Source organism: Poecilia reticulata, chromosome 19 (genome assembly GCF_904066995.2).
Source record: "Poecilia reticulata chromosome 19, P_reticulata-male-v2, whole genome shotgun sequence".
In the NCBI taxonomy this organism is placed as follows: Eukaryota; Metazoa; Chordata; class Actinopteri; order Cyprinodontiformes; family Poeciliidae; genus Poecilia; species Poecilia reticulata.
The window spans coordinates 19,131,165-19,155,952 of NC_088848.1; the positions used below are offsets into that span (position 1 = coordinate 19,131,165).

General features: G+C 40.5%; 1 protein-coding gene across 2 annotated transcripts in view; it reads right to left on the reverse strand.

The window, feature by feature from the left end:
• Positions 1–1,886: 1,886 nt before the first annotated feature.
• LOC103482098 (uncharacterized) overlaps positions 1,887–24,788 on the reverse strand; it is a 44,250-nt gene continuing 21,348 nt past the window's right edge. For both annotated transcript variants that reach the window (XM_081600134.1, XM_081600135.1), the window contains 20 exons: positions 24,252–24,467; positions 21,092–21,273; positions 20,803–20,986; positions 19,692–19,834; positions 17,630–17,811; positions 16,821–17,080; positions 16,507–16,744; positions 16,230–16,413; positions 14,463–14,589; positions 13,314–13,400; positions 8,807–8,980; positions 8,444–8,724; positions 8,171–8,319; positions 7,729–7,807; positions 7,339–7,453; positions 4,944–5,075; positions 4,617–4,847; positions 3,706–3,853; positions 3,022–3,187; positions 1,887–2,495 (listed from right to left, as the gene is read on the reverse strand). In XM_081600134.1, coding sequence (XP_081456260.1) covers positions 2,091–2,495; positions 3,022–3,187; positions 3,706–3,853; positions 4,617–4,847; positions 4,944–5,075; positions 7,339–7,453; positions 7,729–7,807; positions 8,171–8,319; positions 8,444–8,724; positions 8,807–8,980; positions 13,314–13,400; positions 14,463–14,589; positions 16,230–16,413; positions 16,507–16,744; positions 16,821–17,080; positions 17,630–17,811; positions 19,692–19,834; positions 20,803–20,986; positions 21,092–21,273; positions 24,252–24,467 — 3,683 coding nt within the window. In that variant the 3' untranslated portion in view covers positions 1,887–2,090. The remainder of the gene's footprint in view (positions 2,496–3,021; positions 3,188–3,705; positions 3,854–4,616; positions 4,848–4,943; positions 5,076–7,338; positions 7,454–7,728; positions 7,808–8,170; positions 8,320–8,443; positions 8,725–8,806; positions 8,981–13,313; positions 13,401–14,462; positions 14,590–16,229; positions 16,414–16,506; positions 16,745–16,820; positions 17,081–17,629; positions 17,812–19,691; positions 19,835–20,802; positions 20,987–21,091; positions 21,274–24,251; positions 24,468–24,788) is intronic.

Here is a 24,788-nt window from a genome sequence, read left to right on the forward strand (position 1 = left end):
GTACCAACCTGCAGCAGTCATTGAGCAAAAAACATACAACACTCTAGACAGGTCAGTTTAATTGAACATGAGATTTAACTGTTTGCGTCCTGTCCTGTAAAGTGTACAGTGAGTCTGGCTTCCACTCAGTGTCAGCAGAAAATTTGCTTTGTACATTTTTGGTGGTGTTTGGGTATTTTCTAATTGTATACATCAAAAATATATCAAAACTCACTTACTATAAAAAAAAAGAAGCTAAGTTGACATTTAGCCGTTAAGTACATGTGTAAAGGATACACATAAGAGGGGACAAAATGAGATAGAAAGGGGGGGAAATGACTATTAAACAATGTTCACATAATAAAAATACATAGATAATTATTCATAATGATTCATACAAGTTTTCTGATAACCACGCAAAAGAACGGAATATTTCAAGGTCCGAGATGTCCTCACAAGTCAAAAGATAAAGATTCACACTGAAAGTGATGCTGCTTACGAATACGGAAGATCAAAAATGATCAAAAGCTTGAGATTAGGAAGCTATTTCTACCAGAAAGGCAAATGTACAAGCCTCCCTTAAACGCAGCACCGGTCCAGAACAAAAGGGCAGCTGTGCAGTGCAATAAATGCACTTCTAATCTAAATGTACCCTTAATGAAAACAATGCAGTAGTCGTTTTTTAGTGATCCAGTGGCGCTGAGTGAATGTGAGATATTGTCCTGGACTGTTAGGATCTGCTCCTGCAGGTCCAGACGTGCAGTGATGCAAAATGTCCTACCATTGATTCAATTAGTACAGGCTCCAGCGGCCGATCCATCGGAGGAAACAGCTCCATAAATCATGGCGAGGTGATTATTAGTGGAAGCTGTCTCTCCCCATAGGATGTTTTCTAAGATCTCTCCTGTATTACAGCAGTAGCTACTCCATGGTGTTCAAAAAAAAAAAAAAATCACCTACAGCAGTTAGACAGGTGGATAAACTGAAGGGATTCACAGAACTTCATGTTCACAAATATCTGCGTCTGTTATAGGAAAACGTGATTTTATACAATTTTATACAAACATCCCCACATCATAATGCTACCACCACGTTTCACCATAGCAGATGTTATCTTTTTTCTTCTTGCATTTCTCCGCTTGAAAAGTGGCATTAAGATGAAAGGCAATGTCTTGGTAGGTTTGCAGACTATGTAATTTGTTGAAACAGCGTTTTACAAGTTTCACTAAGTCAAATTTTAAGACCCTTATGAATTAAATGTAAGACCTGTATCACGGCAGAAATGTTAAAAATAAAACTGCATATGTTGTAGTGTCTAGCTTTTTGCACCAACTCCGTACGGGTGGCCAACAACAATGAATATCTCAAGAAAATGTAAGACTTGTATATGACAGATACGTACAAAAGAAATTGCCTATTTTAGTAACGTCAAGCTTTTTAGCACAGAATGAATGAGCGAGAGGCAAAGACTTACCAATGATGGACGCAAAAAAATAGCTAACTAGCTAACGAGACCATATTAGCAACTAGTTAGCGGTAGCTTCAACTTCTTTAAGTCACAGGATGGAATGAACATCTGACAAAAAAGTCGAGCAGTAAAAATAAACTGCATAAGATTAAACTGTACTGCCTCCACAAAATTTAAACCCTGAGATTAAGTGTGTGTTGCTTTCCCAATTTTTGTTTATGCTGTTAGTGTCTATTTGTACTGTGAAAACTTTGGTTGTCCAAAAATGTTAGATATATCATCAAAAGTCAGCCTTTCATTAATATTTTATTTGTAACATAAGTAATCTTCTTTCCACTTTGCAACCAAGTAATTCTGGCTCAATTACTTCAACTGAAGAACCAAGTTAGTGAAGTACATAAAACACAAATAGATGATAATAAAGAGAAACTCTTTCAGCTGAATGAAAAATTATTTATTTAAAAGCAATTATTGAATTTAAAAAAAGGAACCAGAGTTAAGAATGTGACGACACACACCGGGATTAATATACCTGATATACAATAGACAAAGGCTTAAAAGTGCATTATATGAAACACCTGATATTATGATAGACACAGTGCAAATGATACAGTGCAAATACTTGTACAGATTTAAAAGTAAGCTACACAAAGAGAAACAGAGCCAGGTCCTTGGTGTGGAGATGCTGCGCCAGGTTCTGAATGCGACACAGGCGGACGTTCTGAGCGTCCCCGGCGCTGTACACTCTGTAGATGTGGTAGCGATCCTTCTCTTTCAGCGCGAAGTCCAGCTCGTTGGCCGACATGTGGATGAAGGATTTTTCTCTCTTCACTGTTGACTTGACTTCCACGAATATGGCCCCCGCCTCTCCAAAGGCCAGCTTGAAGTCGTAGGGCTGGCCACTCTCCCCGCTCTGATTGCACCACAGGACGTGGGTGGGCCGCGCGGGGTCACTGCTGTCTCTCCAGTGGCACAGGAAGGAGTTGACCAGCTTCTCCCCCCACTCGCCCACCGCCGCCAGGTCCATCTGCTCGTCCAAAAACACCACCTGGAAAAGGGTGGAGCCATCATCAATAGGGATCCACTTTTTCAAATTCCGATACCGATATCTGAGGGTAAGTATCAGCCGACACGATCTAATACAGAAAAACAGCTGAACTGACTAAAAAAATTACTTTTTTTTTTTTTTTTTAAACAGACATAAATGTACTGATTTGATAACGCTGCACCAGTACAGCACGCTAAAATACACCAATTGCTTCACAAGCTTGGTGAAACGTGTAAAAACACAACATCAAATGTAAAATAAATAATAAAGAAACTGAAACTGACAGAAACAATAAGTTGACTACGTTGGTCGAACATGTAAACTAAACAAAGACGATGCGTATAGCACAAAGCATAGAATAAGCCTGAATAGATCCGCACTTATGCGAGATCTACATTTTTTACAGATATTGATATCGGATCGGTACATCGCCAGTTGTGAAAACCAAACCGCAACCAGAGCATCAAAGCCTTGCAGAGAGAAAGAAAGAAAGAAAGAAAGAGAGGGAGAGAGAGGTAGTACTGACGGTGTCGGGTCTCTGGCAGGGGAGCTCCATGTCCTCCAGTGTGGTCCGGAGAGGGTGGTCTTTGTCCCACTGGGGGAAGTCCATGTTCAGGAGAGGACGCTGCATGTCCCCAACTGCTGCCGTCCCCTGGAATGTACCGCAGGGAACCAGTGCCTCAGGCCCCACCCTGACGGGGAAAACAGGCAAAGAAAGGGTAATAGTTAGGGCTCAAATGATTAATCCGACTCAAAAAAGAGGCTGTTTGGTGAAAAAAAACCAACATATTCAGAGCAGTAATTAAGCCAAAACTGTACAAAATATATATACTTTTTATACTTAACGTGTATAAAAAGTATTTATAAATACTTTTTAGTCAAAACTCCACAAATTGAATAGTGTTATCACCCATTTCAGATTTACTGACGGACTGCTACGGTATTGCATTTTAGGCAATATGCGGTTTACTTTATTTAAAATATTAATTATTTATTAATGTATTTCTAATATTGGAACAAAAAGGCTTCAGTGGTTAAATGAAATATCTGTAGAATGTGCATATTTTTATCTGATTAATCAATTAATGGTCAGAATAATGGATGGATTACTAAAATAATCGTTAGCTGGAGCCCTGGTAGAGGTGAATCCCAACGTTAGTTTTCTACATGCATAATTCAGACACTGTTAGACAAACAGGAGACAACCTACAGGCTGTTTGGAGGAGGCTGGTTGCTGGAAGGTTCTGCAGGCGGCTCAGATGGAGGACTTGGCGTCGCCGCGGGGCCGGCGGGAGCCAGCCTCTCCTCTCCACCCTCGGCTTTATGGGACTCGGCGGTCTCAGACTGCTGGCTGCGCTCTGGCGGGTGACAGACGACACCAATGGAACAGGAAGCTTTAACACAACGTGCTGAACACGCACAATCTGTGAATGTTGCAGAGACAGTTTTCCTTTTTTGTCTTTTTTAAGACTCTGACAGCTTTAGAGTTCTTCCCAGCTAGTACTCAGTGTCACTTTAAGATTCAAGAACGAGAGCCAGGAAAACTATTTCCAAGCATTTTCTATCTGTTGAGATAACTTCCTGGCTGTGTGAAACGCCAACACTGCATCTTCATCATTAAACACGACAGTGGCAGTATTATGAGGTGGGAGATGATTTTCTTCAACAAATTAATGAAATTGACTGTAAAATGTTTTCAGTATGTGTAGAACATGCATCAACTAGCACAGCTGACATGAATACATCACTTTGGCTGAATTAAGTGGAATTTGTGATGGCAGTATATGGGGGGATAATCATACTAGAAGGGCCTACTCAAAGTCCAGACCTAAACCCATTGGAGAATTGGTGGCAAAACTTGAAAATTACAGTTCAGACATTTTCTATTAAATCTAACTGAGTTATTCCAAAAAGTACAGAGTACAACTCTAAAGGCACGCCACACTTTTCAGATTTTACTAAGCCGTTTCTCCTTTTTTTTTTTCTTTCTTTTCATTTCAATTACTCACTACTTACAAAAACACTGTGGGAGCGAGGGGATGAAATGTGAAAGTATTCGAGGTGTGTGAATATTTTCACAAGGTGCCGTCGTTTCATAAGCAGCAGCCAGTGTGTTCACACCTGGAGGTTTTGGAGCGCTGGTGGTCGCCGCGTCGGCGCGAGGCTCCCCTGGACGGCTCGGAACTCTCTGAGGGCCCTGAGGGTCTGCAGGCCTGCTGCTCCTGGGGCCCTGGTCTGCCTCGCCGCTTCTTTTGCCGGGTCCCACTTCCTTCTCTGGGTCTCGGTCTTTAGGAGCAGCAGGAGGCGGCCACATTTTTAAGACGGCATCTACCACGTCACTTTTAGGCTGACCTAGAGGAGAGAGAGAGAGGAAGAAAAAAATCCTTTAATTGATTAAAACACAAGATTAAATGTGTTATTAATTTGTAGAAGAAGCATCTGAGCGACCTGAACGGCTGCTGCCCGTGTTCGACATGGACGCTCGAGGAGGCCAGCAGGCCAGCGTTTGTTCTCCGTCTGGTTGAGGGGGAGAAATGGTCTCCTCTAGGGAGCTGATGGAAGAGAGGCTCCTGGAAAACACTGCGAAAAAAAAACCAAAACATTTTATAGTCAGAAAGGGAAAAACATTAAATGTCTATAATCACATCTTAACAAGACAGTCATTCATAAGTCTAATTCCATTCCCACAAATGAAAGTCATAAAAATGTCGAGTATTCACTAATACAAACAACTACGGCTTCTTTAGATTGACTCATTTCCTGTCAGGAAGTTGACATATTGATCATGATTGATCAGAAGCTAATGCACTATATCAACATGGTACTTATCAGAAGCTAACGCTAAAGTGCTTGGTGTTTAACAGAAGCTAACGCTAAAGTGCTTGGTGTTTAACAGAAGCTAATGCTAAATGCCATATAAATATGGTTTTTAATGAAAGCTAGTGCTAAAGAGCTACATCAACATGGTATTTAATGGTAGCTAAGATAAAGTGCTATATGAAAATGGTATTGAGCAGAAGCTAATGCTAAAGTACTACCTTCTGCCATGTTGTCCACCATATGTCACAAGGAGAATGTGAGGAGGCTCTCAAATGTAAATTTTTGTATGTTTCTGTTTAATTAACATGCCTGGTTGTTTGTTTATATAAGTGTTGTATACTTAATTCATTAGTTTGTTGTGTACTTGGCATTTGCTCAATAAAGAGAAGTGAAGAGAGGAAACAGCAGTGCCTGCTAAACAGTCTTCACACTAAATGAAAAATATTAGCACGTGTGCCCACCACTGTCAAAAGTAGCTTTGATGTATTTTTTGGGATCATTGTCCAGCTCAAAACACCCAACTGTGGTTGAGTGTCAACCAACTGACACAGACTGTTGCCCTCAACTTCACTAAAAGGAAACTGGTCAGGGTGTTCAGGAGCAGTGCAGATATGGTCAGGAACATCATCAGTACCTTGATGGACACAAAAAGTTTGCAGTTCATCTTCAAGCTGCAGAAGATGAAACTTCATAGGGGCATTCCAGCCTGTATGAATAATTTTGACCCTGTGTGGATAACATCACCTGCTGCTGCTGAATTTGTATGACTCAAATGAAACATTAAAACAACATAATATTTCAAAAACTCGACCTGTTGAGTGTGTGGAAACGTCTGCCTGGCGTTGAAGGTCATGAAAAAGATTTAGCGGTGAAAACATCTTTAATCACAACAATACTTGTGTGTGTGCTGTGATGCAGAGGGAGATCTGCTCCTTTCGCTCTTTGAGCCTTGGCAACAGCTGCGCTTTTATGTTGCCTCACATAAAGTGAGCAAACACACACAAAAAAAACACACACACACCAGGTATTCTCTAATGGAGAAGAGGAAGACTAGTTCAGATTGAAATATAAAACCCTACACAGCTTTCTAAATGGTAAAAAGTAATTCAGCGATTCGTTTCCACCTTTCTCTACAAGTTTATTACAAAGGAGTTGATTTCTTGCCTCTTTACTGGAGAATGTTGTGCTTAGAAAACACAAAGAAATGTAAATTTTATACTGGGATCACATCCAGCAGGGCAAAGTAAGAGTCGAGTAGCATGAAGCTCAATAATTAGCTTAATCTAAAGAGTTTAATATTGTGTTTAAAAGATTGAACCTGCACTCACTCTGCAAGAACAGACAAATGTATTCTTTTACAAAAAATAATTTGTATATATAAAAGTTCCAGGAAACAGATGGAGCCCCATTTGCTAAAATATTATGCACTTCTCATCTCTTCTGACAAGTTGAAATATGAATATTATTGCAGATTTTGTACAAAAATGATTTTTAAAAAAGCTATATACCTCACAGTTTATTCTTTTGAAAAAGAATAAACTATGAATAACCAATGATTACAGTTTTAAATTTTACCGTTAAGGCTAAAAATACACACCCCACTGAATTATTTGCACTTTTTCTGCTTTTGAGAATCACACAGGCTGAACAGTATTTACTAACCGTTACTTATTGAGTTAATAAACTCAATAAACAGTTTTAAGACTTAAAACAAAAATGAGCTGCAACAACTCAGTTTTATTAATCCGTTTAGATAATCATGTCATTGAATGCTGGTGTCAGCGGTTTGTACAGAGAAACTATTAAATATAAGAATTTAAATTTTGAGAAGGGGGGACAACAAATCAACAAGTGTTTCCATGGTGACAGGATAACATGCAACAAACTGACGCCAGCCCACTTTCATCAGTTCACCAGCGTATAGCGAACAGCTGATGGAGCCGTCAACGTTATTCTGCTCATTGTGCTTCAGCAAACACTCCATCCATCCATCCGTGTGTGTGTGTGTGTGTGTGTTGTGTACCTCTGTCATTGTCCATCTCTGGTCTGAGGGGCTCTGGGACCTCCCACTGCTCCTCGTCGCTAGGCAGCTCTCTGATGTTCTCTTTTTTCATCAGTCTCTCCAGACCCCTTTGATCCTGCATCAGGTTGTATGACGGTTACCAAATGCAGACTCAATATCTACTGTATGCTTTTATTTTGAAAAGCACATTTCCCCACCAGTTATATTACTTCATTATTTTCATTATTTGATGTCGTTTGTAATTTGTGCTCCTAGCTAATGATGCCTGTTGTGTAAAAATCTGCTTCCTGGATGGAACCTTTTATTAAATCATTTAATCACAGGAATATTCAGCTTTTACTAATAAATTCAATTAAACTCCAAGCGGATCAGAGATCATATGGCACTTACGCTGTTTACCAGGAGGGTCAGGAACTGCTTCAGGTCCTTCCTTTGGCTGCTGTCTGTGCAGAACAGCTTCACCAGCTCACTGTGAGACACACACACACACACACACACACACACACACACACACACACACACACACACACACACAGAGGCAAGCTCGTCTCAGACAGTTCACCTTAAAATGAGCTACATGAGGATTCCTACAGTTTTTAATTGAAAGAGCCAAAACTAAAGATTTAACCACAAATTTTCAGTTCAGATGGACAGACGAACGGATGGTTGGATGGATGGATGATAAAATGGATGATTAGATGGTGGATTGAACAGCAGATATAAATTCAGTATGAAATAGGTTCAGTAAATAATATTTTCCAGTATTTCTCCAGCCTCGTCAGTCTGCTCTCGTCTCCAGAACTTCCTACGTTCAGGTGTTGAGCCGACAAACCTCAGGATCTCCAGCTTCTCGTTGATGTGGTCCTTCTGGATGTAGAGCTCCTTCTCGTCCTTCAGCAGGCAGATCTCATCCTGCAGCTCTATCACTGCGTTCTCGTTGCCGGGGACGTCCAGCTGGTAGTGGATGTACAGCTTCCCCACCTGAAAACAGACGGCCACAGAGAACAACGTCTGTTTAGGAGGTGGAAACCCGAACCCAGAGACTTCAAAGTTCACGGTCAAAATCGTGCAACAATTCAGTTCTGGTTTCTTTCTACTTGCCCACCTGTCCAAAGGAGAGGCGCTTGAGTTTCTCTGCTATGTTCCCCTCAGTCAGGTCTGCGTAGACGTCGGCCAGCTCTTCATGGTGGTAGAGGAACCTCTGGATGTAGGGGACGACAAAGCGCACCAGGGACTGCATGGAGGCACAGGGCCTCCAGTTCTCAGTCTGCGGCTCCCATTTGACACACTGGGAAAGATGACGGATACCACAGATCTCCAGGAATGAGCGTCTGTCCTTCTCGTTGAAGGCTGGTTTAGTAGCCCGATCCCCTGTGACCGGTTGACCTGCCGGACCACACAGGAAGTAGGAAACATTTAGATACTCTTTAGTGATAGAAAAGTTGATGGCATCATGGCGGCGGCATACCGGTTTTACTCCTGGGAACAGTCTTCTTCTCTGGTGGCGGCAGGTGGAGCAGAAATACTGCCTTGTGATGTTTGAAGATCTTCTCCAGCTCTTTGTCGTCGCCGATCATCGGTTGACGACTCAGACTCACCCAGCTGTCCTTAGTGGGGAAGACCTTCTTGTCGGAGACCATGACTGGTACACAGAGAAAAAACACACACACACACACACTGAGTCACTCAGTCCCACATAGACAAACACTGGAGAGACATAGGAAGCTTTTTGCAAGTTTCTCTGCCTCTAATGACTAAAACACACGTTTCAGTGGAATTGGTGCCAGATATCAGGAAATCACCTGACTAACATTCTTGAATATTTAATAATCATTTGAGCTAAACCTCCCCACAGAGAGGACATGTAGACACAACAACGATGATGATGATGTTGGTGTAGAACAGTGTTGTAGTACTCGAGATCGGTCTTGGTCTCGACCACATTTGGTCTCGGTCTTGTCTCGGTCTCGGGCGCTGAGGACTCGGCATTTTATTTCAAGACCAGTCGAGACCGCAACTGTGAAAATATCACTAAACGTACAGCATACTGTCCAGTTTATTTGTTAACATCTTTGTTTTCAGTGGATGCAAAACGCATCGATTAAAATCCAAGCAATAACCGTGTTTCTGTTACTCCCCCTCACCACCTTTCACTCGCACGCGGAGCTCCAAGACATGCACAGTGATTTTCTCTGAGCGGCAGAAGATGTCTATCTAATCGTCAGTAATATAATAGCGCTGCATAAATCATAAGAAATCCGATGGCGACAACTAACTCAGCAGCACTTCGCTTTCACAGATGGTGGGGACTACGTCTAACTTTTTTCGTCACTTATAAAAGAAGCTCAAAGAAAGGTAAGCTCCGTTGACGTGATGTTGGCAAAGTTAGCTGTACAGAGACACATAAGCATTTGTGATGGAAAAAAAGTTGTTACTCACTGCACTTAATTATTGTGCAGAGGTGTTGACTGACTTGTCGCATATATGGAACAATGCTGTGTCCAAAAGTCTGCAATATAGTGATGTGACATTCAGGAACAGTCTGATTTTTCTGAACGGCTCTTTACTTAGAAAATAGGACCGAAGTGTCACTCAGAGCCGTTCTTTGTTCTTGTAATGCTTTGCGTACACTGCAATAGCTATTATTATTTTGTTTAATCATGTACATTGATATTTTTTTAATTAAATAAATAAAACACAAGAACAAAAGAGCATGCAGAGCATGCACATTGCTCTATGATCGTTTTCGTTCAAAGTGGCTGTAATGTCTGCCATGGTGTCAGACTACCTGGCTTCATGTAGCAGGAGAGAGGGTGAAAACAGTCACGGTGAGCACCTTGTGCTTAGTTACTTCTTTGTTGCTCCTTGGTCGGTGTTTATAGTTGAGCGTTATTTACCGTCAGGGCATTGCCTCAATTGCTATTTTTAATGGTGCAGACAGTGATGGTTTCTGACATGAGCAATATGGGCAAACACCCAGGGTGTTATCTTTTTAGGGATGGCACGAGACCACCGCGGATTGTAGCACAAAGATGGAAGCACTTTATTTTAATATTAGTAAAATTTATTAAGTATTTAATATCTAGGTGTTTTTATGGGAATATGGATCTTTCAGATCAATTTGAGAAGCAATTTTGATCATATTTCACATTGTGTCATTTAGTGTGGGCTGCTGGTCTTGGTCTTGACTCGGTCTCGACTTCCCTCGGTCTTGGTCTCGACTTGGTCTCGGACCATAAAAGTCTTGGTCTTGTCAAGGTCTCGGGTTAGGTGGTCTTGACCACAACACTGGTGTAGAACAACTGGTGCACTGTGCAACCATGACCCCAAAAATGATAGACGGATGGCGGAAGAAAGCAGGGGAAAAGAGAGAAAGACAAAGAAACAAAGAAATTAAGAAAGCAATAAAAGAAAGGAAAAAAATAAAGAAATGAATAGGGGTGTAGTGATACAATAATTTCACGATAAGACATACGATATTCTGGTCATGATACGATATGTATCACAATGTTTGTTGAACGATTCGATACAATCCGATACGATTGAGTGCATTTTTACAATTTTCTGAAAGATTTTAGAAAGAGTGATTTTAGTGACATTTTGTGTTCCATAGACTTGAATTTAGTTAACTGAAAACTGATTAAAAGCACCAACTACACAATACCTGACTATGATTGGACAGTCTAACAGTCTGCAGCTGGACAAACTGAATCAAAGATGCAGTGAGAGAATTAGTTTCTGTCATTTAATACATGTGGATTTGACATAAAACTCAAAAGTTTAAACAGTAATCCAGGAGCAGAGTGGGGAGATTATCAACCTCTGCAGACTCTCAATATGCAAATGATTGCACTTATGTTTTTTCTTTTGGACACTGTGGCTGCATTTTGGAGTAAAAATGCAGCCACAAATGCAGTCTTTTGGGAAAAAGGCTTTTCTACCTTGGCTCCCGGAGTTAGCCGTGGCTGTAAGCTGCTTTCTTCTAACTGCTAAAGTAGTGGCTCCGCCTCACCCCGTAGTGATCGACTCCCTGCAGCTAAGCAGCGCCGCTATTCCCCTGCTTGGATCTCTGAGTAGCTGCCTCTCAGACTGCCAGGATCTCATCGTTCTCTCAGTCTCTGATACTCTTTGTCTGTTGCTAATAAGAATGATCGATCAGTCATTGTCATCATGGAAATCCTCACTGCGCCGCGGATTCCGGCTGCGGGTTTTTCCTCTTCGTCTTCCTGCTCAAAACACAGCGCCGCTGCACGCCCGCTTCGGATATTGTCAACCCATGTTCATTCTTCAGGTAATCCTTTATATACAGAACAGAAACCGCTAAGCTAAAAACTAATTATGAAGTGAATGCTACCAGTCGAAATTAGCATTAATTTCGCGAATTCACTGTTTTTGCAGCTGCTCCCTTCGCGCCGCTACTCCTTTCCACTTCTCTGTTCTGCTTCTCTTTCACGGTTACTTGCGCAACTTTACTTCGTTTCTCAGCAACAAAATACAACCTATCGTTATTTATTGAAGATTTTACATGTCCAAAAACACAGGAATCTAATGTTTCGTTTCGTACGTTTGGAAGCTCATTCCCTCTCACACAATCAGAAAAGCCGAGGAATGGCGGCGCTTTTGACATTTCTCTGACAATAAGAAAAATATGGTTTACTAATTTTAGCATAACTCCGGTTATACTTGGCCTATTAACACAATTTAAAAACTGTTGTGTAGTTTATAATGTGCACTTTAAGCTCAAGTTGAAAGTGAGACTGAGGGAGGCGGAGTCCTGCTGCTACGCCGTAACAAACGACGTTAAAAAGAGCTACAAGGCTATGGACCCCTATTGTTTAAGGATTGATACTCGCGGATGAAAAATCGATACTTTCCAAGGGCGGAAAATATCAATATATATCGCCAAATCGATTTATTTATACAGCCCTAGAAATGAAGAAAGCAATAAGAAATAAAAAAAAGCAATCAAGACAAAAAAGAAAGAAGGAAAACATGAAAAGAAAGAACAAAAGAAGGGAAAAAACAAGCAAGAAAAGACAAAAAAGAAAGAAAGTAGGAAAAGAAAGTACACAACAAAGAAAATCTTAACCAGAAATTAAAAATAGCAATTTGTCAAAAACTTTGTTTCAACTTTGAACAAAAGTGATTAACAGGGTTAGTAATAAAAACTTTAGAAATAAATCTTACAGATGCCCTTAAAAATTAAAACTGCTTCAATGTTTTATGGCCCAGATTCTTACAAAAGCAAAATCCACATTAATAATTAAACCAAACCAACCTTAAAAAGAGTTGATCCTGAAATATCTAAATAAAGATTTAAAAGTACTCTTCAAAATAAAAGCCTTCATGTCTTATAGAGCAGAGTATTGTAAAAGTAAGTTCTTTTTTACTAACTATTTTTACTCTGATTTTTTTAAACTTATTTTCTAATTAAATTGTAAAAAATAAAAGGAAAAAGAAAATCTGTTGACTTTTCAAAATAAAACTCACAGATGCTGAATAAGCAGGAACTGAGTAATGTGTGCAAAACACTGATGATGATGCAAGCATCTGTAACCCGTCACTTTAACTGCTGCCTGAGCTGAAACGTGTCGCTGACTGATGAATCCTGTAAGAACAACCATCCATCCTCCATTTTGAGAATCCATCCTTCTCTTTCACACCTCTCCCTCTCTGAAGGACATGAAATATCTAAGGGGTCAGACGGAGGGAAGAATAAAAAATACCAAGTGTCTAGTCAGATGATGAGTGATATGTGTCCAATACTAAAAACAAATTTTTTTTCTGCCACTCCCTGATTACTTCAGGTGGTGTTAATGTGTGCCTCGGTACTTTCTCTCCCCAGAGAGAATATTTCCAGGTTGCTGCACCAAATTCTCCCAAGCTGTGTTTAAATCGCGTCTCTATCTCTGATGGGCCGATGGGTGAGGTTTGAAAGTCAGTCTGATTAAAGAGGAGAAGGACGAGTCACTCACCTTTCAACTGGGAGCTGTAACTCGGATCAAATTTAGTGCGAAAAGTGTTTTCCTGGTCTCCAAACACTTTACGCTTACACTTATGAGCTGAGGAAACAGAAAGACGAAAAACTGTGAGAAGAATCAATGGTCATTTGTGTCTTAATTTGTTGTCCATTTATGTTTTTGTGGTGTTTTCTACTGACCATTTCCATCTAATGAGTTAATTTTAAGAAAGCTGGCTTCGATATGATTTAGTGGGATTTTATGCAGCTGACAAGTGTGGAAAATTATCAAACATTTGTACAAACATATAAGGACCATACTGATTTATTATATCGTTTATAGACACTGTGAACATTATCACAATAAATGCCAATTGTGATGCTAGTTTATGTTCATGTAGTCCACAAATAAAAACATTTAAGAAGAAAAAACTAAAACAACCTTTTGGGAAGCATTGTCCCTACGGGAGCAAAATATTATTGCACTATAAAAGTACAATATCGCAGTTTAGAGATAAATTATCTAAGTATTGTATATTACAAACGACTTGCATTATTATTATCTGGAAAACTGGATGGACTTTCATTCAACTTTACAAGCAAGATTTGGGTTTTTGTCAAAGTGGAGGAAAAATTGTGATTAAGAAAAATGGAGGAAAACATTAAAAAAGTGACTTCTCTAAACAGCTATATGGAAATTATTATTTAATTCTTGGTGTTGTGCAGCACTAGTCTTTATAAGCTTTGCAGAATTAGAGAGTGAATTATCTGCCTATGCTTTGTTGCAAAAACACCTAGTCAGTCTTGCTGCACCTCATAAAATAGCAATAAAATACATTGTAGTTTATAACTTTAATGTGACAAAGTATATGGAGCATTTTAACTATACGGACCAGAATGGATACATCCATCTTTAGCTAGACAGTTACAAGGACACTTAAAAGGTAATGTGATATTCTATACCCTTAATTTGTTCCACCTGCTTACTTTCATTTTTTGCTAACAGATTTTGCCACTACAGTTCTGACAACAAGAAAAACAAAAATTAGGCAGGATGTAACAAATAGTTTTGCATCCTCATTAAAGAGGAGATTTGCTAACAGATGGGACAGAGTGAAGAACTTTGAGGCACCAAGTGAGAAAGCCTCTGCAACAAAGCGCTCACCGAGTTTGGCGAACAGTATGGACACATCCTGCAGCACTTCAGCGGTCGGCACGGGAACCGAGGAGCAGATCAGCTCCAGCAAACCCACGTACTGCTTCATGTTGGGACTGTCGTCAACGTTCAGGCACTGCATGGGAGAGATGCGGCCACAGGCGCATCAAGAACTCACATTAGTATGATTTGACATCTTTAATCCCACCTCATCTGTCAGATGTCATTTTTGGTCTTTTCTCAACCAGCTTAAGTTAACGGGCTAATTCGGCAAGCTACACAGAAACATCTTTGCTGACAGATACTGTCCATCTACTCAAAATTGCATATCTAAATAAAAATAACTAATGATTTTTACAGGTCACTGTTGTTTATGTAAGTGATCTAATAGGGAAGCAATGTGAGTTGGGCGTTTTCTATTTACAAGTTGGACAACAGTTGAATTTCTTAACCATTGTGCCGCTAATTACTACTAGCAATACCAAATGACAAAGTATTAATTTACATTTAACATGTTGAAATAAAAGAATTGTGAACTCTAAAAATCACACTTTTGGGCACAAAGTGAAACCACTAATATGTTCAAGCCTGAAGATCAGCTCTGGAAATAATGTCACATCCAAATGGAGAACATTCATACTGCAAATTGTAAAACTATCGGAGGTCGCTAATTGTGATGCTAACTATAAAGAACCAACTAAAAAAAAAAACGCACCAATAAAATACATCAATGTTTGGTCTCAGAAGCCAAATTTCCATGGCCAGTAAAAAAACCCGGCAAGAATGTCGATTGAAGACAGAATTTTGATTGGCCAGTCAGCTAGCTAATCAGCTAGCAGCAGAGCTAACTTTTTGATTAGCGCTTTTGCTAAGCTTGGAAATATTTAGCACACTTGGCTCCCCCTGTATTAATTTATTACTTATTTTACAACAGGAAACATACAAGAACAAAACAAAACATGCACAGTAGAGAAAAAAAAATATATAAACATGAATATAATAGGTATGTAAGAGCGTTACAGACCATTGGTATCAACATGGCTGAATTTAGCACTTTAGCACAGCGTCCACTAAATACCATGTTGGTGAAGCATGTCAGCGTTAGCTGAACTGATGTTTATGATTAGTGCTTCAGGTTTAGCGCAACTAACGTATTAGTTAGCGATGACCACCGCTAACCAACAGACTGTCTGTGAATGTACTGTAGTGCTTGAACTAATAAAGTGGGGATTAAAAGGATTGTTTTAATCCTTTATTGGTAATAAAAGTTTTGTAACTTGAGCGCAATGAGCTTGGATCTGATGTCATTGCCAGATCAAGCTCTTCTGAGACAAATAGAACCAAGAGAGAGCATAATTTATATAAAAGTGATATGGGAACGTGTCCAGAAGTCTTCCACCCACTGATATTTGTTTTACAGAATTTATAATGTAAGACAGGAATAATTATCTATTCAGAATCAAATGAAAACTAAGCCGGTCTTCAAAATATGTCTGGTGTTTGATTCACATTGGTGAATGAAATACATATGGGTGTTAAAGGAAAAATTCTGCATTCTGCTATGAGCAACCACAGGGAAATATACCACAGGTTTCACAAGTCATAAAAAGCAGGATATTTATAAGGTTTTAACAGCTGTCTCAGCTCACTAAGAGGTCCCAGGTTGACGTCAAACGTGTGACTCAGAGTGAATTAAGCAGGCAGGAAATCAACCTTTTCTGTGGCTGTTGTTAGGCAGATGCATTAGAGTGGCACGGCCTTATTGGAGGAGCTTACGTTCAGGAAGAAGTCCCTCATGTCCTCCAGCTGGCTGTAGAAAGGAACCAGGACTTTGGGCTGCAGGACGGGACTGTCCTCCCTCTGAGTGAGTTGTCTGTACCGCTGGAACAAGGAAGTGTTATCGCTCCAACACACCTCCTTCAGGTGATAGAAGCGTCCTGAACACCAGTTATCACTGTGCCTGGACAATAAAAAGATTTACCAGGTGTTAAAGGTGTTAAACTTATGACAAAAAAAAAACCCCAAAAGGAAAGAGGTGCAGATCACATCGTACCTCTTATTCTCTACAAACACAGCGGGGGTGTGCTGGAACAGCTCCTTCAGGCTGCTCAAGGAACACTTGTCCTTCAGGTAGCGGTAGACGTTGTGGATGTGCGTAACAGCTGTAGTGAAATGTGCTCCCTCGGTCTCGTCTGCAGCGGACCTCTCCTCTGGGTCGCCTTCTTCTGGCTTGATGCACCATTCCTTCAGGTACTGGATCAGAACCTCCACCGTGATAGTCTCTCTCATTGCTAAAACGAAAATGGAAAGTTACGGAAGCTAACTACTATAGAACTGAAGTACTGGTTCTGGTGGACGCATTTCTACCTAGGGCTCTGCTGAATTCGCTGGAGCATATGTCCACATAAAAGACGTGAGTTCCCAGCAGGCTGTGGACCTCCTCCGACATCAGATAGACTGAGCTGGGACAGAGGTACTTTCTCTCTTGTTTTTCTTCCTCTAGAGGGCGATAAGCTGGCACCCACTCAAGGCTGCAGAGCTGATGGTAAAAGGAAGACCTTGTGTGTTTGACTGGTCCGCCGTTGCTGTCGACAACCTGAGCCGTGAGGTACTGAGAGTAACGGTGTCTGCAAAATTGAGAAAGGATAGAGTTGGAGGAGGCGAAACAGGTAAAAACCTGAACTGTGTCAATGGGCATGATGACTGCAAAGTGACTCACAATCCTTGAATTTCCATTTAGCCACATTACAAACACAAACCTCGATTTTATTTTACTGAAGAGCATTCTTCAATCTAACTTCTGAAAATGGAAATGGTATGTAATAACTGGCAGCTTGTAAAGATATGGCCGTCTACTTAAGCTAAAGGTCTACAACCTATAACTTAAGTAAAATACAGCAATTTTTGCCCTCAGTCCAAAAATTGCTGGACTTTCTATTTTATGAAACGTACAATAGAAAGGAAAATTCATTTAGAGCTGCAACTGATACATGACACTTTGAAAAAACGACTATAACTTTTGTTACTTTTAAGTTCTGAAATGAAGAAAAACCTGAAACTTTTTAAAAATGAGGACGGTTATATTGTCGTCTACGGCATGTTGATATTTGGGGGAAAAAAAAGAGTAGTCTCCAACTTAATAAAAAAAAAAATAGTAGAAATACAGTCAATGTTACCCGGAGTCCCAGTTGGTCTGCAGCAGCTCTAACAGAGCCGTTCTCTGCTGCAGCAGGAGGGAGCCCGGAAGCTGAGCTGTGGCCAGGGCGTGGAACTCCTCACAGGGGTAGTCGTCGAGCACGCAGTCACTTCCTGGACTTTGGTGCCACCTTGCACTTTCAGCTGACCAGTGACTGGAGGCCTAAGAGAAGAGCAGGGGAAATAATGAGCCCCACGGTAACTAATGATATTTCACTTTAGTGTCTAAATCTGTCTGGGGCCAATCTGACCGCAGTTTTCTTGGACATTTTCTCAGATTTGTACTACTCTGACTTTTTTCTTCTGACCTTTCAGTGCAATCTCTAAAAAAAACAAAAACAAAGTAACAATAACATTATTACAGGGTTTCTGCAAGTTTAATCAACTCAAAATTAAAGGCATTTTAAGACCTTTTTTGAGACCATTATGAATGAAATTTAAGACCTGTATCTATGAACGCCATCCAGTCAAGTGGCAATAATTTGAACATAATCTTGACAGACGGAAAAAAGCTAGCTAGCTACCTGGGTTACATTAGCAGCTAGTTAGCGGCAGCCTCAACTGTCTCGAATCAGAGGACGCAATGATGTCCAAGTGTGACACAAACTTTTGCCTGACAAAAAAGTCGTGAGAAAAAAAATTAAACCAAATAGTCTTGTCAAGACAAAATTTGACACCTGTGATTAATATATTAAAGCCCACCTTACTTTTTAAAATAAATTTAAGATTTAAGATCTTTTTAAGAGCATTATGAATGAAATTTAAGATCTAAACTGTTTTCTCCACAGAAATGTACAAACATCGCCCAAACAACTAGCAATAAATTTCCAATTATGCACAAAAGTTAGCTAGCTAGCTAGTAAATGTATATTAGCAGCTAGTTATCGGTAGCCTCAACCTTCTTGAGTCAGAGAACGCAATGATGACTGAGTGTGACTCAAACTTTTGCCTGACAAAAATGTCTGAAGGGAAAAACATTAAACAGAATATATGAGTAACTAATCCTGTCAAGGCGAAATTTAAACCTTGTGATTAACATATTAAGTCCAGCTTACTTTTTAAATGAATTTAAGACTTTTTAAGGATGCGCCGACAACCTGTATTAACATGCAGCGTTAAGCAGAGAAAAATTTCCCAGAACTGGATGAAAAAAAAAAACAGCTGCCTATACTTCAAAAGCTGATTTATTCCTTATTCTATATCCATGTTTTATCCCTCGTGTCTGTTGCTGAGGCTAAAAGAGGAACCAGGAGAATGGGATGGGCTGAGCTCGGTTGTGCTGCATGTCACATCATGCACCTCTTTCCTACCTCAAAGCAACCATTGATCTCTTGTTCCTAGTGTGACTCATAACCCTTCGCATTTTCCTCTTTAATCACTAACCTATTTGTCACGATGACTCACAGATGCAGATGGAGATTCGGCTCTGCTCACAGCTGTGTGCGTACAGATTGTGCTGTCCTGAGCTTTTGTCCTTTTGCCAGAATTTTGATTTGAACAAGGGGTTTAGGTTCAACCTGAAATATCCTGCTAGCCTGGTTTATCTGTGTGGAGGGGTAAAACCACTGATAGACCCACTGCTCCAATTAACTCTGTACACTCTGTCCTTTCCCGCATAAAGCACTCCTGGCTAGAGCTGGGCAATACATCTATTTTATCCATTCATCAAATATTTAATTTTTGGAAAATCTGGATTTTTTTTTCACCTATGTGCTGCTCATGATGAAACTAGTTAAAACTGCTCTATTGGAGAAGCGGCTTTCGTAAAAGTAATAGCTCCACTGACATTTTATTCCACTTTTAACATGGCAAAAATATCTTGTTATAAGTGAAATAATCTGCCTGTGAAACTAGTACTATTTCATCAATATTAAGGAATTTACTGACATAAAACAAGTTCTTATATCTTCCTGAAAAGTTACCTGTAAGTTAGTTTTGTCTTATTTCAAGAGTACTAAGATATTCAAACAAGGAACTAGACCAAATTAGTCTAGATTTTGCATTGTTGCAGAGTGAACTGACATAACTGACTTCTCTCCTCACCAGTTCCTGAGGGGTCAGAGTTCGGCGTTGTTTGCGGAGGATGAGGCCGTCCCTGACCCCCAGCCTGCCGAACAGCTCCCTCCATCCAGCCACATCGCCGTCTGTCTGCACATAACAGGGACTCAGCAGGATCCAGTCGCAGCCTGGTGGAGCGTGAGGGCAGAACCGACAGGTTAGCGAGACAGAGCTTTGCACAAGCATAGGAAATTAGAAACATGGTGGGAGTGAGCCACAGAGCAAACAGATGTGGGCAGGTAACCGGGTGTGCAGTTTTTAGCTGCTAATGTCAGTTATTTATCATCCAAGCAAGATGTAATTAATCCGCTTCATTGCTTTTGAGTGCTGCCAGAAAGAAGATTGCCGCACTGTTTTTCTAAAACGGAGCAAAAGCCCACCGAGGTTCTGGCATCAGCGGATTGCAGGAGAATGCCTAACGCCTGTGGAAGACGTTTGTTATTCTGAAAACTACAGAAGCAAAGCAATCTGATTTCAACATCAAATATTTGCTGTTAAATGATTCAAAGCTGCAAACATTAAGTGTGTATCCTTTAAAGATGCTCTGGACTTGAAGGGTGTAGTAGATTTTCTGATCTGTTGTGCATTACATTAACACTTCACAGCTGCTTAATACCACAGAAGAGGATTAGGGCCATTGAAAAAAACCCCAAGAGATTCTGACCTTAATCTTCTGAGATCAAAAGTAAAAATTCTGAGGTTTAAGTCAAAATTCTCTATTTTTCTCAGCGGCTTTAATCATCTTCCATACAACATTAACATTGTGGACAACAATGAATGTTACTGGACGATGCCTATTAGCCGCTACAGCTAGTGATGCGCACCATACTGTTCCAATGTGGGATGTGCAAGAATCCGTCACAAAAATGTTTAGCGTTCTTATTTCTTATCTGACTTCTATAAAATAAGGCTTAAATTACAGCTGGAAAAATTGCACAAATCTCTAAACTGTTTGGTTTTTGCCAGTTTGGTCAAGATGTAAGAAGGCTAAGCAAATCTCTAACATCTAGAAGTGATTTCACTTCTATGTGTCTGTGGGCATATGTGTGTTTGCGTGTGCTTGTGTGTGTGTGTGTGTATATGCGTTATCTCCTACCAGGAAGCGTTTTTGGCAGGTCGATGTTGCCGTATTCCTCAGAGAAATGCACCCTTTCAGCAGTGGGGCACAGCAGACCCCTGCAGGTCAGTACAGGTACTGCAATGTCCGAGTATTCCTGGCTAGAGGAGGAATGCTGCTTGATGAAAACCAAGTAACTCACAACCACCGACTCAGGCTTTGACTTGAGTTGGAACAAGCAGGAACGAAAAAGGCACAAAGAAAACAGTTTAGATCAAATAAACCTTTTTGTAAAGGTTTTGAGACGTTAAAAGTTGCCTTCAGTCACCTTCCATTTGCTGCTGTTTATGGTGGGATAGATGTGCTGCTCCAGCAGCTCCTGCGGCTCCAGTTCGTGGACCCCGAGCTTTTTGAGCAGCTCTCGGATCTGCTGACTTTCCAGAGGCCCCAAACAGTTCAACAGAGAGGGCTGGACCACACTCAGATCTTTGTACAACGCAGACAACGGTCCTGCAAAAAAGACAAAATGGAAAATTTATAATATACATTAGTAACTGTATGAGCTGTCCAGGGTGTATCCATGCATAATATTTTAAATTTTGTAAATTAATACTTTGAAAAAGAAAATAAGAATCGGTCAAAATCAGCATTTGCAGATCAGAGGTTTATAAAAATTGTCAGATTCGCCACAAAATCTTGGTTGCTCTGATGCCACATCACGCTGAATTCACCGCATCATTCACAGCCTAGCAGGGTCACAGAGCTGATGTGAGATGGAAAAACTCTGACATGACTGTAAATGGAGGATTACATGCATGGCCGACCGCAAACTCAGTGTTTCTATCGGTTCTGCTGCCTTAGTTCAAGACAGATCACAGCGTATCTGTATTCCCAGGGAAATCTGGGAATTTAGCAACAACAAACAGCACTACTCAGAAGAAAATTCAATAAACTCCAGAGGGCACATTGTATAAACATAGATGTATATCAAACCACTGGCAGAAAGCATGTCATGTTTTTAAGTTTTAAGACTTTAAAAGTTACTTTGGCTTTCAGTAAAAATGTCTTTTCACTTTGGACATGTTCCCAAATATTCCTCACCACCTTAAAACACAAAACCTCTGTTGACCTACTTTGCTGCTTTCTGAGGCTGCCATCTAATTCCCTGCTGATGCCAGCACTGCTCAATATTTCAGTAGAACACTGTCTTTAACTTAGCCGTCTCTCTGAAGTTATCGCACTCATCTCTGCTCACGTCTCCCCAAAGCTCGGTCTCTGACCTGAAAACTAACCAAACGAGTCCCTGCCGCAAGCTGCATCCCCTGACAGGACTCGTAGTGTAAATGGAACAGAGTACGTTTCCAAAACCGTGGAGCAGAGATTCTCTCTGGGATTTTATGCAAACTACGCATCAAAGGCGGTGGCGTTCCTGCTTTTTGTCCTCCTTGTTAAGGAAGATCCGAGGGTTTTTCTATGGCAACATACATTTTCCTCTGAATCTGCACTAATTCCCTTGGGAAGGATTCATTTAAGCTCCAAATTGTGCTTAGCTGCACAATTTGGAGAGGTGTGTGCATCAACTGACCTCTATGTCATTATGGAGAAACCATCTCTGCTGCCACAAGCCTTCGTCAAGAAAACCAATAAATGCTAAACTGCCAGAAGTATCTGCTAATCAGTCATCACACAAAAAAACACCCTTTTCAACCATTTATTTTTATTTATTTCAAATGTATTTGTGTGTTTCAAGACTGTAATGGATGACCCAATACGTTTGGTACCAGGGAAAGTGACAAACACCTTCCACCTGTAACGTTGGCTCTGCGTTACGGTATTTGCATTTTTCTTTTGTGGAACGCAAAGCCAAATCATTTGTGGAAAATGTGCCTAAGTATTGATTTTTTTCATGAAATGCAGCTAAATCATTCAGAATATCCAACAAGGGAAGCCGAAACACCAATGCCACTTGACACACTACTTGGTCGGTGTTGGCGAAGAAGCCAATCAGGGACGCCATTTATTTTACCTTTCAACGATCGGCTGAACCCCCAAAGAGAGGAAATAAAGAAGACTGTAGTTGTTAGCTTCTGTAACACATTACTCACTTAAAACAAACCAGTAATAAAACACCGCCACTTTTAATATAGAGCAGTTTTTTTTAACACACATGCTTTCATGGAGGACAAGAAAATGTCAGGAATAACTGAAATTCAGCCAAGAGATGCTCATCTCCTGTTAGCTAAGATTTATAACAGCATTATGTGATATTTAGCTGTTAGAAATATTTAAAACTGAACTTGTTTTACATTTTTATACTGGTTATTGTATCAAATATAACAATAACTGTGTGTCTGGAGCGGAGTCGCTCAAGTGGAACAATGAAGCAGGCGACAGAGAAAGCTCTGGATCCTGAGCAGCTCACAGGGACCCCAGACAATTTAACCCACATGATTATTCAAGATGCTAAACCGCAGAAAGCAGAAAGCTTACATCAAAGTGTGAAAATCAATTATTCACTCTTGGCACTCCGGAGCTTGGCTTCGGCTGCCGTTTCCGAACACGGTGACGCAAAACGAGGGTGGATGTTCCTGCGCTTTTTATGCGAGCGTTCCTCGGATATAAGTGTCTGTACATCTGCTTATTCTTAGAAGCAGGTCAGCGGCGTCCTGACCGTGGACAGATTTATCCCACACACGCACAGCGGGTCTCTGAATGTTGGAGTGTGAGGCAGGTGCAGCTTTTCAAGCAGCGTCTGAGCTTCTATGAGTCAGACGCTGTGCAGATTCTGAAAGTCTGAATCTGCACTGTTTACCTGGGTGCTACAACAAAAATAGAACAGAATGTTCTGGGGTTTTTTTTACAATCATTTCATGCTTTTGAAAATATATATATCACCGCCTGAGGACAAATGGTACGTGCAACCTCTGATAGATATTTATCCAGCTTTCTTCTCTTTATAATCGTTTATCATATTTCAATTAATTTGAAACCTGAGAAACATCAAACGCCAACTTGCTGGCCTTTTCGCTTAGTAACCACTTTGCAATTTCAAAATTCAGTGCGTTTTATTCAAATGTTGTGTGACACCTACATGTGGTTGGGAAGTGGAAATGAAACAATATGTGGCTTTTTAAAACTTTCACAACTGAAAATCTGGTAAGTGTGGTTTGGATTTATCAAAGTCACTTTTCTGCTGCTCTGAATGATTTTGAATATTATTAAAACGCCTTACGACTGGAAAATTGAAATTCTTTTAAAGTCTCGTTTCTCTTTGCTTTTCAGTTGTGAAAGTTTTAAAAAGCCACGTATTGTTTCATTTCCACTTCCCAACCACATGTAGGTGTCACACAACATTTGAATAAAACGCACTGAATTTTGAAATTGCAAAGTGGTTACTAAGCGAAAATCTCTGTAAATAATCCAACCACTAACCTCACTGTAAGCACTTTTCTACAGACCTGCTCGAGAGCAGAAAGTTACAATATTACCTGTCTGAGCTTGAGCTGTTTTCTTCTTCTTTGTGGCGGTTTCTTCCATGGGAAAGAACACGCTCTCCCCGCCAAGCGCCACCATCCGTCCGTCAGCCAGAGGGATGATGCTCAGCTCCCTGAGGTTCTGGAGGATGGACTCGGCTTCTCCGTAGCGGTGCTCCATCGCCCGAAAGTTGCAAACCAGCAGCCTGGCCAGCTGACGGAGGCCTCCCTCTGAAACACACCGTTTTAATTCACTCAGTGAACGTTCAGCAGCTTCCTCTTGGTTTCCTCTACATGTAATTGATCGTAGCAAGATAAAAGCCGCCACATCTTCAGAATTAATCATTTTCAAGAGATATACTAAAACCAGGTAAAGCAGATGAGATAATATGAATTTAAATATTAGACATGCAAATGTATTCATTTTGAAAAACCAACACAGCCAGCTCCTGTCATCTCCTGGGAGAGAAAAAGTGAAAAAAACTTAAATTGGATGCAGTTTTAGTTCAAGCCTGTGAAAACGACTATGATCCATTTTGATTGTAGTTGATT